This window comes from Mustela erminea, chromosome 4 (genome assembly GCF_009829155.1).
Source record: "Mustela erminea isolate mMusErm1 chromosome 4, mMusErm1.Pri, whole genome shotgun sequence".
NCBI lineage: Eukaryota > Metazoa > Chordata > Mammalia > Carnivora > Mustelidae > Mustela > Mustela erminea.
In genome coordinates, this window is record NC_045617.1 from 87,256,061 (window position 1) to 87,271,663 (window position 15,603).

At 51.7% G+C, this 15,603-nt stretch overlaps 1 protein-coding gene across 1 annotated transcript in view; it reads right to left on the reverse strand.

Moving 5' to 3' along the window:
• Positions 1–5,532: 5,532 nt before the first annotated feature.
• LRFN2 (leucine rich repeat and fibronectin type III domain containing 2) overlaps positions 5,533–15,603 on the reverse strand; it is a 174,848-nt gene continuing 164,777 nt past the window's right edge. Inside the window, exon 3 of the mRNA XM_032339851.1 lies at positions 5,533–9,666. Coding sequence (XP_032195742.1) covers positions 8,688–9,666 — 979 coding nt within the window. The 3' untranslated portion in view covers positions 5,533–8,687. The remainder of the gene's footprint in view (positions 9,667–15,603) is intronic.

Below are 15,603 nucleotides of genomic sequence, written 5' to 3' on the forward strand. Positions count from 1 at the left end.
TCCCAATGAGCGTCTCTTCTTATATGGGGTCAGGAGTCGTTGCCTTCCCACAGGGAAGAAGAAGAGCCTCAAGACACATACAGTACAAACACCCAAATCCTGAAAACGACCTCGGTTTCTTGGTGGACCCACTTGTCTCCTGGCTTCACTATGTAGAGGGCCCACAAGGATGCTCCAGATGGAGCCCCATTGCAGACCTCTGCTTTCTTGCCCTCTTCTGGATGTAGGTGGCAGATGGGGTAGACCTATACCCTAGATTCACACAGCTGTCTCTTCCCAATTGTTCCTCTGATTCTACCTCTTACCTCTTCCCTACTCATGCTTGCCTGATCCCTCTCACCTCCCCCCTTCTTAACCAGCAGTAGACCATGGTCTCTGACCCTGTTCCAGCTGACCTGGCACTGAAGGGCTGAGAGAACCTTATGCCATGGGGAATTCCTGGCAGAGTCACCCTTTTCAGCCCTATGCTGCAGCTATCCAGGGCCCCATATCCTTTTTCACCTCTTCCAGGCTTGATTGTCCTTCCACGATGTGGATATTTTCTTTCCTTCTTCTGGTTGCCTTCTGCGCCTTACTTGTATTTTGCTGTAGTAGTACAGCCATCACTGCAGTGGCTGGGGGCAGTGGGGGGTGTATGGGGGTTGGGAGTGTTGGGAACACATGTTCTGGGGTCTGAAGATTTCATTTGAGACCATCTTCTGCTCCATAAACTCTATAAGAACTTGGAAAACACAACTTGCTTTCTCATTGGTGGCAGCATTTAGGTCATTCCAGAGCCCAGTTGTTAGACTTTGGTTATTATGCCAGACCTGGAATGAGGATAAAGGGTGAGCAGGGATCAGGGAAGTGATAAGCAAGGGAGCCCTGGGGTGCACTCAGGGATTTTCCAGGTCCTCCTTGCTGCTACTGGGACTGTAGCTCTCGCAACATGAAGGAGCATCAGGGACTGCAGAGGCTACCATGTGCTTTATGCCCCTTTCTGGCCTCCTTCCTTTTCTCAGTGTCATGGAGACCAACAGTGATTTGTCAAGGGAGCAGTGTCCTCCCCCATGGAGATTTTCTCAGCCAAGGTCCTGGCTCTGTACCTAGTTTCCCATCATGATTTTGGCCACAGCACTCTGAGAGCTGTTTTTTGTCTGGCCTCTAGATTTCTTGTGAAGGCAGGAATGATGGCTCCACATGGGCCCACCAGGAATATGGTGTTATAACCATCAGGTCTTGATCTGATTGGAGTACGGGGAGCCACTTCCTGCCTGGGATGAACTCTGAAATTCATCATGCACAATCTTGCTTGTAATAAGATTAATGACAGTTTTCATGGATATTGAACAGAAGATTCTAATTCCCATTGAGGGAGGCTAGAGGGGATGGCCCCTGATAGCTCAGGCAGCCCTAAGATTCTCTGAGTCTGAGATACCTAATATTGTCACTAATTCCCTGTAATTTGTAATAATGTTTTCAATGATGCATATCATTAATAATAATGACTGTTATCACTCTGCCTTTTCCAGTCTGATGTGTGATCTATTGAACTACATGGTACTTCTCAGGCATACTTACCAAAGCTGATACTTACCGTTGATACTTTACCAGGAAGGAAAGCAGGGCCAAGAGATGACTCTGAACCCAGCTCTTCCCACTAAAGGGCCCATCACCCACGGGAACAATTGTATTTGCCTTGGGTTACTCGGGACCACCCCCCCCCCCCACCAAGTTCTCTGCAACTGCCCCTCTTCCAGGACTCCTTGGCTCTCTCCTTCCTACTTCCCACCACTCCTCCTCAAAAATTCCTGGGACAGCTAGTTGCCGCCATCTACCCCTGCTTGCCCAGGTGCAGGATTCCAGTCCTGCCTGGTTCCTGTTTAGCACAAACCTCATCAGTCCCCATGCCAGTTTCCTTTGGAACTTAAAATCTAGTGAATTCTTCCAGCCAGAGGTGCCACCTGGGGCTTGTGGCCCTGACCAGTCCATCCATCCAGCCATCTCCTCCGGGATAGTAGGTTCCCCAGAGCTATACATTATCTTGAAATAAAAAACGAACCCATCTTTGCAAAATCAGAGATACAGAAACTAGCTCATGTCCCTGGCCCTCCGGGAAACATGTAAGGCCCTCAAGGGCATGCACAGTGTCCTTCACTTTTATTTTGATTTCTTTTTAAAACCAGGCACAGTGTGGGGCACACAGCAGGTCAGCAAGTGCATGTTGAATGCCTACGGCGCTGATTTCTCCACCTCTCTCACTTTTTCTACTGGGCTGGGTCTTCTCAAATTCAAGGTTCACACACCAGGATTCAGGCCTTTGACATGAAACCCAGCAAACTGTTTCTATTCGCCTTTGCAGCTCTGCAGGTAACTCAGTGCAAATCCATTTATTGAATGTTTATCCAACTCTGCCACTCACTCACTGTGTGATGTGGGGCAAGTTATTTAACCCCTCTCTACCTTAGCTTCCCCAACGGGAATGTTAATAATACCTAGTCCATTGTGTTGTTTTGATAATAAAGTGAGATTACACCAAGCTCTTAGAACAGCGCGTGGCACATAGGAAAATTCTCAATAATGTCAGCTATTATTAGCAATTTAATTTTGAAGTTTAATGTCCACTGGAAAATGTTAATTTCATGTCACCCTAATGAAGAGATAAAACTTTCCCCGTATTGGTCTGGGTAAATAAGGCAACTAGCCCATCCTGGGTAGACAGGCAGAATCGTATCCTCGAGAGATCCCCAGAGGAATGGGTGGAATGTGATAGGGAACCCAGGAGGGAAACATTCAGAATTAGTAGGTATAACCCAAGTCTTCACTCTCTTCTTCTTCATAACATTCCTTTTCCAATAACGAACGAGATACCTGCCTCTTGTCAGGATGTGTCGAGTCTGTGATGGGGGCGTGAGGCTCTGTGTTTTTTTCTTTGCGAGAAAGTGGGAACCGTGTCAGGAAGTTCAGCTAACAGAGGTAAGTACAGTTTGGGGAACAGGAGACACCTCAAATACAGCATAGGAGGTGTCAAGGGAAAGCGAACTCACCCCTGGTCAAGTCGCTGCTGGGTGGCCAGGGAGCACCAATGAACACATGGTACAGAGGACGTGGTGAAAGAAGAGGGGGTGTGCTCATCATCACTTAAGCAGATGGGCAGCTGGACAGAGCGACCTGAGGCCGTGGGAGGCTGGTCAGTGGGCTGATTGGCTGCAGACCAGATGGGTTTGGGGATCCCATGGAGATGGGTGCAATTCCAGTTTCACCCCCTCATCACTAAGAAACCAAGCGGGTGTCTGCAGGATGCACTGACATCTCAGAAAGGGATGAGATAATGAGATCTTCCTTGCCGCAGTCCCCCAGACAACAGTGCAAGATGCTGGGGGAGAATAGTGGCTCTCATTCACCAGGAGCACGTTCGGCTGTTGGCTAAAAAAGCTAGAAGCTCAAGGACCCCAACAAGAAGAGGAAAATAACCAGGCAAGAGCCTGTAGTCTGGGCCCATTCGCTTGGAGTCAGTGAGCTGAAGGAAGATGCCAAGAATCCAAAACGAGGACACCGGCAAGATGACTGGGTCCATCAGAAGATGCTATGTGGCTATGATGGGCATCACAGAACAGCTTGAGATGCAAGGGCCAGCTCCCCTCTTCGGTCTATTGGAGAGCATAGCAATTCCCTCTGCTAGAGACTGTAGGGAAGGGAAATCCTGAGCCCTGTAGTAAACACTGACTGGCTGTGATGTGGGAGACTTTAAATGAGATCGTGAAAGATCAGAAACGAAGATCTTGGGTTTAAAGCCTGAAAGCAAAAAAAAAAAAAAAAAAAAAAAAAGTTATCTTTAAACTGTAAAGGCAGCAGTGTTCCATGTAGATGTTGGGAGAGCAACCTGGGTGGGTCCAATTCTATTCTGCAAAGGTAGAAACCTAAGGTATTTACCTGGGAGAAGCCTTGTCACAACAAGTTTCCTGCTGCCAACTGCATCACGGGAGTGGCTGGGTTTGAGAATCTAGGTGTGCTATTTAAAACCGTGTGGTAGGGATTTGACTGCTGACTGCCAAATCTTGTCTTTTGAGTAAGTGTGTCGATTTCAGCAGCAGCAGTTTGCAGAGACGGCAGTGGCTGTAAGAACAGAGGAAGTCCCGCCTCGCTGGCTCAAGCCCTGAAACCCTCACTGCAGACACACAGAGAACAGAAAATAGAAGACACGCAAATACCCAGGCTGTGCTTCAGAAAATCAGTACCCTATATACCTGGGGAGAAAAAGGTACTACTTCTCTTGGGAGGGGGAAGCCTGAAACAATGATCTTCCTTTTAACCACCTGGAAATTATATCCCTTTAAAAAGTGCATAAATTCTTTTGGACTTTCAGCAGTGTTATGATGGCAAAATGAAAAGCATCTCCTTTGAGGAGAAACTGAAGAATCTCATTATCAAGAATTTGGGGAAAGGGCGCTGGAGTATTTGTCAGGAAGCTTAATAATTCAGTTGGGCTCAGAGTGTATCAGCTACCTCTTCTCTGCAAAAGAGCAGAGAACGGAAGCTTCTCTCAATCGGGAAAGAGGATCTGGGTGGGCGAATGCTTCTCCTGATAGGGACGAGAGTTTAGGGACAGGAAGTGGTGGGAAGATGGGGTTGGTCATTGGAGGGAGCTGGCGTGAAGCTTTCTATCCTACAGGGATGAAGTCACAGGCTTTCAGGGCACGGGGGACCAGATGAGGCTGGGCGTGAAAAGTTATTAAGCAAGGGATCTTCTAGAAGTCTCCAGGCCAGGAGAAGGGCTGATCACAAGGGTGGTCTGAACAGGACCTTCTGAAGCCTGGGGAAGTCTTTCCTGTCAGGGGAGGGAATGTTTACACAGGCCAAGAAGGACCAGAAAGGCCGGTGTTAGGTCAGAGGAAACCACTTAACCAAGGGGCCTTTACCTGGAGTCAACACTTGAGAATTTTACCAGACCTTGAAGCCAAACCAAGAGCTTCCAGATCAGGCTATAAATCTGAGGACTTCCACCAGTCTAAAATACAATCCATAGTGGGGTGAAGGGAGGAAGAAAGAATAGGGGGTGAAGTTATGGAAAGAGCTGAGGCTCTGTGGCTAGACTTATTGCGTGACCTTGGGCTAGTTACTTAACCTCTCTTGGGCCTCAGGCTCTTCATCTGTGAAATCAGCGTGAGGATATCTACTTGGAGAGGCTGCAGTGAGAAATGTCTAATTAACAGCAGCGCAGGGCTGGAAACTGTAGGTGCTCGGTAACTCTTAGCCTCCTTTCCCTTCCACAGGGTGTGCTGGCAAGTCAGTCACTCTCTGTCTAGAGTTGCTCTGTCCCATACAGTGACCCGTAATGGCCACATGTGACTCTCAAGCACTTTCAACATAGCTAGTCTGGATTGAGAGCACACACTCGATTTCCAAAACTTAGGGGGCAATAAAACTCCCCCTCCCTACCCCAAACTTAAAGTTCTTATTAACAATTTTATAGTAATCACACATTAAAATAATACTCTTTTGTATATATTGGATCAGATAAAATATATTATTAAAATTAATTCCACCCGTTTCTTCATACTTGATTTAATGCAGCCACTGGAAAATTTAAAATGACCATGTGGGTCACACTTTATTCCAGTTGGACAGTGCTAATCTAGTCACTAGATGTAGCTAGGGTTGGGAAGCTGTTTCCAGAGAAATTTATTCGTTTCTATACCTTGGGTTTATGCTTTGGTTTGTTGTCCCAAGTTTCCCCATGAAATAACCTTTTTGAAAAACTGTCATCCAAGGCTCAACCAAGATGGGAGGGAGGTGTCCGTGCCCCCCTAGTGGTTAAGTGTGGTGGTGGCCACAATACAGGAAAAAGGAAGCAGGGCAGGTCTGAGAAACCAGGTAGGACAGGCAGGGCCGCTGAGGATGGACCATTCCTTCTTCGCCTGGAGCTTCCCTCCAGATCCCTCTACTGTTCTTTATTTCAGAAGGACGACCCCATTCTCTCTTATTTCAGACGATTCCCATCTTATATATGAACTTGGCAGGAAGCAGGCTCCCACTGGGCAGTAACAAACACAGGTGCAAGAGAAAATGCCACTTCAAAGCCACCTTCAGAAAACCGCAGTTTCCAGAGAAATGAACAGCAGACATTCACAGATAGGAGAATGTTCTTTTTTTCTCTCTCCCAAGGAGTGTGGTTGGTTTTGTTTTTTAAACTGTACATTTTACTGTACATTTCTTTTTTAGCAAAGAAAGTTGGCATTTATATTCTGACCACATGGATGCTGCTTTCCAAAACTCCGAGTCAGAAACATGACAAACACAAGTGCAAGTACATATCATGTCATGACAGAGCTCGGGGCCACTGACTGAAATATATGGTCGGTTCTTCCCCTTCCGGTGTCCACCATTACCTTCTGGGTGTCCAAACCCAAAAGCAAAAAGAAAGGTGGTATTCCGGGTCACTTCTTAAATGGCTACATTTAGAAATACTGAACAAGAGAAGTTCAGGGAGGAAAAGGAGAGAAGAGAAACTTGGGCAGGGAAAGAGGGAGGGAGAGAGAGATCTCTGTTCAAGTCACCTAATTCCGTAGTTGCCACCGTAGCTGGGGAAGGCCTATGCTCTGGCCCCAGGACTGGCCTAGAAAATTAATGTGTCTCAGGAAGAGACTGTCCTGGGCTACCAATGACCATCAGGACCAGAAAGGGACTGGGGAAGGCAGAGGGTCAACAGAAAGAACAAGAATGAAGAGAGGAGAGTGGAGGGAAGGTGAGAGAAGGCAGGAGGGGTAGAAGGGAGGAGGGCAAAGATAAGGGATTTGGAGGCTCCTGGCCTGAAGCCAGAAGGCAATCTGCATAGACAGTTCCCCACCAGCTTCTTGTGTGTTCCAAGTGGGACTGGAGGCTGCCAGCTCAGCGCCAGGTCTGAGCCCATCAGAACCGTTCAGCAGAAGTAGACTCACCTAGACATTGTATGCAGTGTGGTTGGCAAGTAGAAGGAGGGAGAAGAACAGGAGAGAAGCTAGATCAACGGCAGAGACTCAGAAGAGCAGGGAATGGTTTGGGGAGACCGAGGGAGAGGTAGTATGTTGGCAGTGAGGAGAGATCTGGAAGAGACAGAGACCAGGAGAGACAGAGATGTAGGAGAAAGTCCTCCAGATGCTTCTAGAATAGTTACTCCCTGGCTACATGTCCTCTGCCCCCTCTTGACATGGTCTGGGGTGTGGGGGTTCATCCCGTGGTAGAAAGAAACCTGGGTGCACCTGCCCATCACCCTCTGTCATTTCCATGGATGGATGGATCTTCCTCAAAGCTGGCATCCAAGAAAGTTGTCCCCTATGTCCCACCGTGGGCCACCTTCCTCAGGAACAAACAAGGGATGGACTTTAGACACAGAAATGCCTGAGCCAGGGTGAAGACAGCATAATGGATTCCAAACAGCGTCCTAGGAGGTGGCCTTGGTACCTGCACTGACTTAGTCACTAACTCACTGTGTGACCTTGGGCAAGTCCTGTATACTCTGAGGTGGGTGGGGGAGGGAGAGAGGGTTAAGGATGAGATGATTACAAACACCTCTTCAAACTTCAAAACTCTACCACAGATTCCGATTTCGCCCTCCCAAACCTCTAGAATTCTCCCTCTGTGTCAAATAGGAAAAATAGGGATGCTCTACCAGCTTGTGCTGCTCGTGCTGCTGATCTGGAAGCCATTACATCTAGAGTCACGGAAGATTTCATTAGTCCTTAGAACTTGAGGGGCATCAAAGACTGGGTACAATCCAGTAGTTTGGGAGTTAAGAGACTGAGGTCCAAAAAGAAAAGGGTCTTGCCCAAGGTGTTCAGCTGGTTACTCAGTGGTGGCTCTGGAACCCAAACTGAGAGCTTTGGACTCCAAGTCCAGTGCTCCTTTTGCCACTCCACTTTGCTTTCCTCAAGAGAAGCCTTCTTGGCACGCCATAAGCTCATGGGGAGTTTTGGTCCCAGCTTCCCCCCAAAAGAGGTAAAAATCTTACAGCAACTCCAGAAGTGTATGTCCTTTATACCCTTATGGCTCATAAAACCCTTCTCTCTTTCCTACACATAAGAAGTTCTGGAAGTTACCCTTCTGGCTTAGCCTGCTGTCATGGGTGTGGGTCATGATAACTGGGCAGAGGGAGCTGGATCAAATATGGGGGTGGTTGTCCATCTCCCCCAAGCATGTGGACAGTTGGGAAGCAGGAGTCTGGGCAGAAGATGCCACAGTCTTCCCTCCAAACAAGTGTGGAGTCAGACCCTTTCCCTTCTCTTGTCAAAAGACAAAAATCTCCCACTACCAGGTCTGCTGGAAATGCACCCTCACATGAAGAGTAAATTCTCCATGATCTGTGTGAATGAAGAGGAGGAGTCTGGGAAGTGGGAAAAATAAATTAAGAAATAAAAACCATAAGCAATCCAAAGCCGCTTGCTTACACACTACATTCGTGATCAGAAAGGAGGGAGTCTGCCTTTCCAAACACTCAGGGCTCAGTCCGACATTTTAGCGATCGAATCCGCTTTCCCTGAGCACACCCCAGCTGGGTGGTGGGGGACAGGCTTAGAAGGTGGTGTGGGTTGGTGGGGGGGGGGCGTTGACAGGGAGACGAAACTGTCCCTAGATGTAAACATCACCATGGAAACTCCACAAAGACTTGCCAGTACAGATTCTTTCCCCTTCATCCACTCTGCAAGGGTGAGCGGGAGAAGGCCCCCCCAGGCCTACACCGTGCTCTCCATCACCCACTCGGAGCTGCCAAAAGTCCCCCGGGCCCCCACCAGGTCACTCTCCTCAAAGGGCAAGAGCATGCCATTGACAGAGAGGCTGCGCTTTGTCCAGATGTTCGAGACCCTCCGAGGCGGGCTGTAGCCACCGGGGGCGACCCCTCCAGCTGCCGCAGCTGCAGCAGCAAAGTCCCCCATGTCGAAGGAATGGCTGCGCTTGGCCTTGCCCTCCAGGGGCAAGGGGAGCAGGCTCCTGGCCCGGGCTGCAGGCGGCCCCAGCAGTGGCTCTCGGTCCGAGTGGTGGCCCCTGGCCGATGTCCCAGACCCTCTCCCGCCTGGAGTCCTGGAGTCCAGCAGCTCCTCCTTTCTCTGACTCTTGAGGTCCAGGGAGGCAAAGGCCCCCATCAGGCGGTCAAGGTTAGGCTTGGGGCGGGGGGCAGGGGGTGGAAGCCTCCAGGGGCCCCGTCCCAGCCCTGCGGCTTCCCCGCTGCCCAGGGAGCTGGAGGAAGAGGAGTCGCTGCCCCGGGCCAGGCTGGCACTGAACTGCACAAGTTCATTGCGTACCACCACCTTGGGTGGACCCTGGGTGGGGGCCCCGCCAGGCGCGCCAGCCAGAGCAGGTGGCGGGGCTCCGTTGGTTTGTGAGTGCACATTGCTGACAGCAGCGGCTGCCAGCTTGCCTGGGGCCTCCTGGTTGCAGACCTTGTACCGCACCATGAGGATAACGATGAAGACCAGTAGTGTAGCCACGATGATGCCACCGATGACCAGGATCATTGTGCCACCCAGGATTTGGCTGTGCACCGACTGGCACTGTGGGTAGTCAGCCTTGGTGAAGAACTGGGCGCAGCCCACGATGTTGGTGGCCGTGAGGGTCGTGGCTGTGTCGTCCCACATGGCCAGCACACAGAGGTCGTAGCCGGTTCCTGACACCAGGTTGTTGACCACGAAGGCCTTGTTGGAGGCTGGGATCATCCTGGAGTGGGTGGACACAGAGGGGAAAGACAGGGAGGATTGGCAGAGACAGAAAGAAAGAGAGTGACAGAGACAGGAGGGGTTGGCGGTAGGTAGGGAGACAGACACAGGGACACAGAGGGAATGAGGTGGAGCAGGAGAGAGAGGGATGAGCCAAGAGATAGGAAAAGGAGCCAAGGAGATGGGGTGGGGGATAGGAGGAGGAAGCAAAGGCACAAAGGAAGGGAAGGCAGGGGACAGGAACAGGGCATGGGAAGTGGTGAAGTTGTCCCAGAGGGAGGAGGAGAGGGACCCAGGTAAGAAGTCAGAGAAGGACAGGTGGGGGTAAAAAGGGCAGCAAGAGAGAGATTCAGGGATGGAAGCGTCAGTGAGAGTTGCACACGCAGACCAGGTGCCCAAGGGCCCAGAAGAGGCAGAAACACAGACGCCAGGAGTGTGAAGATGAAGGGAATGAGGAGGCGGGAGTGGAGAGCAGGTCAGAAGGAGGAGGTACAGAGAAGAAGGGAGGGCCGCAGGCAGAGACAGAGGAGGGACCACAGGAGGGGCAGAGGGAGAGACAAGGAGAGGCAGAGAGGTTAAAGCCTGCAGAAGCCCAGTCTGAACAAAGGGACCCCAGCGTGAGTCCCGAACTCTCTCCCTCAGACTCTGGGAGGTGGTGGGAGCCGGGCCTGCCAGGGCCCCCACTCCAGATACCCCAGATCCCATCCACCCCTGTTGTGTCCTAGAGATTTGTGGATATCGCTTGAGCCCTTCCCTGGGCCTGTGCCCTGAGGAGTCACAGTCAAGGCCCTGCTCTCCGAGCCCACGCCATCCTCCTCTGCAAATGGCTTTCTCAGGCCTGGCAGGAGAATGTTTGTTGCTGCAAACCGGGTTGGCGGGGTCTAAGAAGAAGACAGCCGGAGGCAAGGAAGGGAAGTGGACAGGCAATTTGAAGACAGGGAGGCGGTTCTGCTTCCTAGAGGGAAGTGATGATTCTTCCCTCTCGGGCATAGCAGGCCAGCCTCATCCAGAGAGGCCTGGGGAAAGAGAGTCTCTGCTTGGGGCGGCATCAACTGGTCCCTACCTACACCTTAGGGGAAGGTATGGGGGGGCCTCAGTCTCCCAAACTGGAAACTGTCTACTGTCTACTGTCCTGGGCCTCTCTTGCTGGGACCCTCAGGAAGCCTGGGCACAATCCCTGATCTCTAAGGCCCTATCCACGTATCCTGCCTGTGATATCTCCAGAGACAATGCCCATAAACACTCCTGCAGAGATAGTCACCATGTCCTAAAGGGACCACGGCCCTCTGCGCCCTGTGATATCTCCAGAGACAATGCCCATAAACACTCCTGCAGAGATAGTCACCATGTCCTAAAGGGACCACGGCCCTCTGCGCCCTTCCCCCTGCCCCTCCATTCTCCAATCCCCGACTACTCAAGGGCTCTATCGCCACCCATCAGCCCCGAAAACCCAGAGCCGTGCAGCTTAATTGAGATCTCAAATATGAAATACCGGAGCCTGGAAACTTCCACCCAGGAACTCCTCGCTCAGGATCGAGCTGACAGGCATCTATTGACATCCCGTCAGTGCGCAGCAGGAGAGGCCGTTGCCTCCCTCCTCACGTTCCCAGCCTGCTCTGCAGGTGGGGAAGCCACAGTGGAGGAAACTTTGTCCCCAACCCCACCCCCAGCCCATAGCTACAAGAGGTGGGGAGGTGGGGTGGTGAGGCTGGGGCCGGTACAGGGTGGGGAGGGGTCCGCAAGGGCCAGTGGGCCAGCCCCTTAGGTCTATCTCTTTCACCCGGGCATCGTGGCAATCCTGAGAAGATAGGGACTAGTCCTCTCGTGGCACAAAAGAGGAATGGCCAAGATTCAGAGAGGTTAAGTGATTTGCCTAAAATCACACAGCTGGGACTGCTAAGAGGGGCCACTGGCCTTTAACACTGGTTTCCAGGCCCATAGTCTGGGTTTGCTCCTTACATGTGACAAACACAGGGCATGTTTCCTCATCTCACTGAAAAGCTTGCCCCAGCCTGTAGCCTGCTGTCACCTGCCCCTTCCCTGGAGCAGGGCTCAGAGCCCACTGCAGCTCACATGTCTCCACCAGCAGGCTCTCTGGCCTGCAGGGCCATCCACTGGGCAGAGCCTACTTCATTCCCCCTCGGAGCTGATGACAGAAGTCGGAGTGGCAGGAGCTATCTGCACCCAGAACAGTGACGACAGGAGGAGCAAACCCTAAGGGTCACTTGTGTGCCAGGCGCCCTTTTCAGGGCCCTGTGGCTGTCAGCTCACTTGGTCCTACAGCGACTCTCTGAGGCAGCCCCTACCATGATCCTTCCTCTGCAGGCGGGGAGGCAGAGGGAAGAAACAAACCTACACAGCTGGGATTTGAGCCCAAACCTCTGCCTCCCAGCACCTCGCTGGGGCATGTGCAATGTCAGAGCACACCCATCTGAGGAGGGGATGGGCCAGCTTGCTTATGGAACACCTGTGATGTGATGGGGTTTTCACATCTCGTGTTGCACTTAACCTTTGCACCAATCCTAGGGAATGGATCATGAGCCCGGAACTCCTATCTGTGTTTAGCTGTCTTCTCCTGGAAAGCACACACCACCACTACCACTAACTAAAAATATAGAAGAGGGGTGAAGGTCAAATGAGGGCTTCCTGTGGGCCAGGCACCCTTCCGAGGTCTTTAAGGGGATTAATACTCCCAATAGCAACGGTCATCTTCATTTTACAGACAAGAACCAGAGGCACAGAAAGGTGAAGCTGGCTGCCCAGGAGCACCCAGATAGTACTCGGCAGAGCTGGGATCTGAACTAGGCAGTCGGGGCCTCAGGGGACCACAGTGCTATCCTGCCTCTCAGACACTGTCCTGTTCTCTTGAGGCCTTAGGATGACTCTGTGTGGGACCCTGCCTGGCCTCTCTCCCCCCTTGCTTCCCAAGTAAGGGCAGCTCAGAATAGGATCAAGCCACAGTGGGTGCGCTGCCGACAGGGTGCAATAGGGCAGGCTGATCCTTGGCGCCAGGATGAGAGGAGCAGGCTGGGAAAAGCTTCCCACTGTAACCGATGCATCAGAAACATGGCCAGAGGAAAGGGCCCGCTTCCCAGGATTAAGAGCAGGGAAGCAGCTCCGGGATCCTGGGTGTGTATGTGTGTGTATGTGTGTACTTACGTGAGCCAGAGCCAGCTGGCTCCAGACAGCCTTGGCAGTCAAGTCCACCTTTGGCAAAAACAGTAACAACCAGCGTTCACCGAGCCCTCATCTTGTGCCTGGAAGTTTGTGTACATTATCTCACTTAACCCCCCTGGCTCCCCCTGAAGGAAGTCATTAACATCATTCCTATTTAGGGAAGGAGGAAGCTAAGCAGTTTCACTTTCCCTCGGGAGGGGGGAGCCGAGACCAGATCTGGATCCTCGGGGATTCAGAGCCCACACTTCCAGCCATAAGCAAGGCTGCTTCCTGCCCCAGGCAACCAAAAACACAAACTGCATGGGAAAGTAGTGTGAAATGGACTCTATCTAAAGTCAACTCGGCCGGCCCGTGTGGGCCTGTCTACCCATTCATGGTCCCCAGAACAACCGCTGACCCTCCAGGCTAGATCTGGAGAGCGCAGGTCCCCTCTTCACCCCTACCCACGTCCCACGTTTGACCTTCTGCACTTCTCGCTGCCTTCCATCTCCATACTCACAGTTTTGCTTAGGCCTGGCCGTTTTTGGTGTCGATGAGTACAGCGGCCTCCAAACAGGCCTCCCTGTCTCTTCCTGTGCTCCTTTCATGTCCATGTTCAGCACAACCAACCCCAGAGCGCACCATCTGAAACAACTCTGGCCATGCCCCTTGCCACACGGAAACACTCAAGGGCTGACTGTGACCTACAGGAGACAGTCCAAGCTCCCAAACCAGGTTACCCATTGCATTCTTGCCCCTGCACCCATGCACCCTCTGACTTTGCCCATAGTCTTTAGGAAAACACTGCGGAAACAGCTGGGCCCATTCGTGGTGGAAGGTGTACTGACAGAAGGGTAATTAAAGCCTTCACTTACAAAGGACCTTGTTACAGAAGGGTAGATTCAGGGATGGGGGACCATGAGGGAACACACCATCATCCAGGGTTGTAGCAGCCAAGCTGTTCCCCAGTCTAGCCCTGAGTATACCAGGGGAGGTCACCAGACCCTGACTTCACTCTCTTCCGAACTCTTCCCAATCTTCTGCTGTTGCTCCCCATGGCTGAACCCCACTGAAAGCCGGGATTCCTGGGGGCACACTGGTCAGCCTTCCAGGGTACACAGCAGCACAGAGGAGTGGATCTGGAGAGGCAACGGGCCATATCTAGCACAAGCATTGGTCACAGCCCTCCTCGGGAAAGACATCCTGAAATCCTGATAGGTTTCTTCCTATCACATACAACGGCGACATCTCCGCTAGCAGAAAACACGAGTTGCTATTTTAAGTTCAGTTGTTCCAACATGTTAAATTTAATTAAGCTCACGTGCTCTAAAGCACAATTTAAAGCTGCAACCCCAAGCACTTACCCAGGAAAAACAAAACAAACGTAAGTGGCTGCTTCTGAGTTGTTTTTCTTTTTCCCCTATTAATATTCATTGGGCATTCGTTCATTCAGCGTAATCCTATCAGACAAATCTACAGCTGATGTCTACAGCTGATGCCGGAGGTTTGGGAAGGAATCGGGAGCATACTGGTTACCCGACTATTTCCTCACTTGTCTGCCTTCCCTTTCACCTGTCCCCTCTCCGTGTGCCAAGGAACCACATTTCCCAGTCTCCCTTGCCTGTTCCCAGGCTCCTTAGCCTCTGGCTTCCAGGAAGAGTTGGCCAATGGGGGCCCGGAAGAAGGCTGGAGGGCCAGAGGTGGGGCAGAAGCCAGATATTTCTTCCTCTTTTTCTGCTTCTTGTGGTGGTTTTCTATCAGCTCCCGGCGCCCCTCTGTAATCTCAGCTCCTGGGATTCTGGTTCCTGCCAGATAGATTTGGATCTTTGGCTCTGGTCCTGTCATCTCCTGTGCTCCCCACCCCTGGGTGGGGTGGGGTGGGGGGCTATGGCTTCCTGCTGTTGCTCATCTCTGCGATGCCTCCCTACCCCTGACTGAAACCCCAGCGATTCCATCCCCTGTGTAGCCCAACCCCTGCACTGAATTCCCTCTTAGATCTAGAGCGGATTTTTATGTTTCCGGACTGAGTCCTGAGTGGCGTGGGAGGTAGTCTTCCCAGGACGAGAATGTTCTACCTGTTTTCATTTCCCCCCTGGCATTTCAGGAAAAGACTCTCCTGGCTTCACATCAGCAGCAGCACATCTTGGCCCTTCCTCATGAAACTCCAGCTTCAGGAAGCACTTGGTCACCTTCTCTGAGTCTCTCCCTACTTCTACATAAGCCACCCAAACCCTTTGCCTCCAGCAGCCCCTGTTCCTGGAAGCCTCCTGTCTTTTTCTCCACCGGGTGACTGTGTCCTTTGGGGCCTAACCCCAAGGTCATGTCTGACTCCACTGACCCCACAGGGAGCTGCCCCCACCCTCCTGCCTGCCTGCCTTAGAGCCCTTCTTGGTTCATGAGCTGCCACTGACTCCCTTGAGGACAGTGGCCTTGTCTTATTCATTCCGTATCTCCACTGCCAATCATGGTATCTGGCCCAGAGTTACCACTGAGTAAATATTTACTTTACGGTTGAGTGAATGAAAGAGTGCTTTGTTAAATGTTAAAGCCTATACAAATGGGAGAGAATCTTCTTTAAATATGATGACTGGCTAATGGTGACTCCCAGACACTGGCTGGTCCCCAGGAGATCTTTCCTGAGAGGCATTTTTCTATATGCCTGAGGCTCACCGCTTGGCCTCCTGACCACCTTTATGGGTGTGCATGTAGATACGTATCTGGGGCATGTGAGCCTGGGCGTGGAGGTGTGTGTGTGTGGGGGGGGGTGGCAGTGCTTCACACA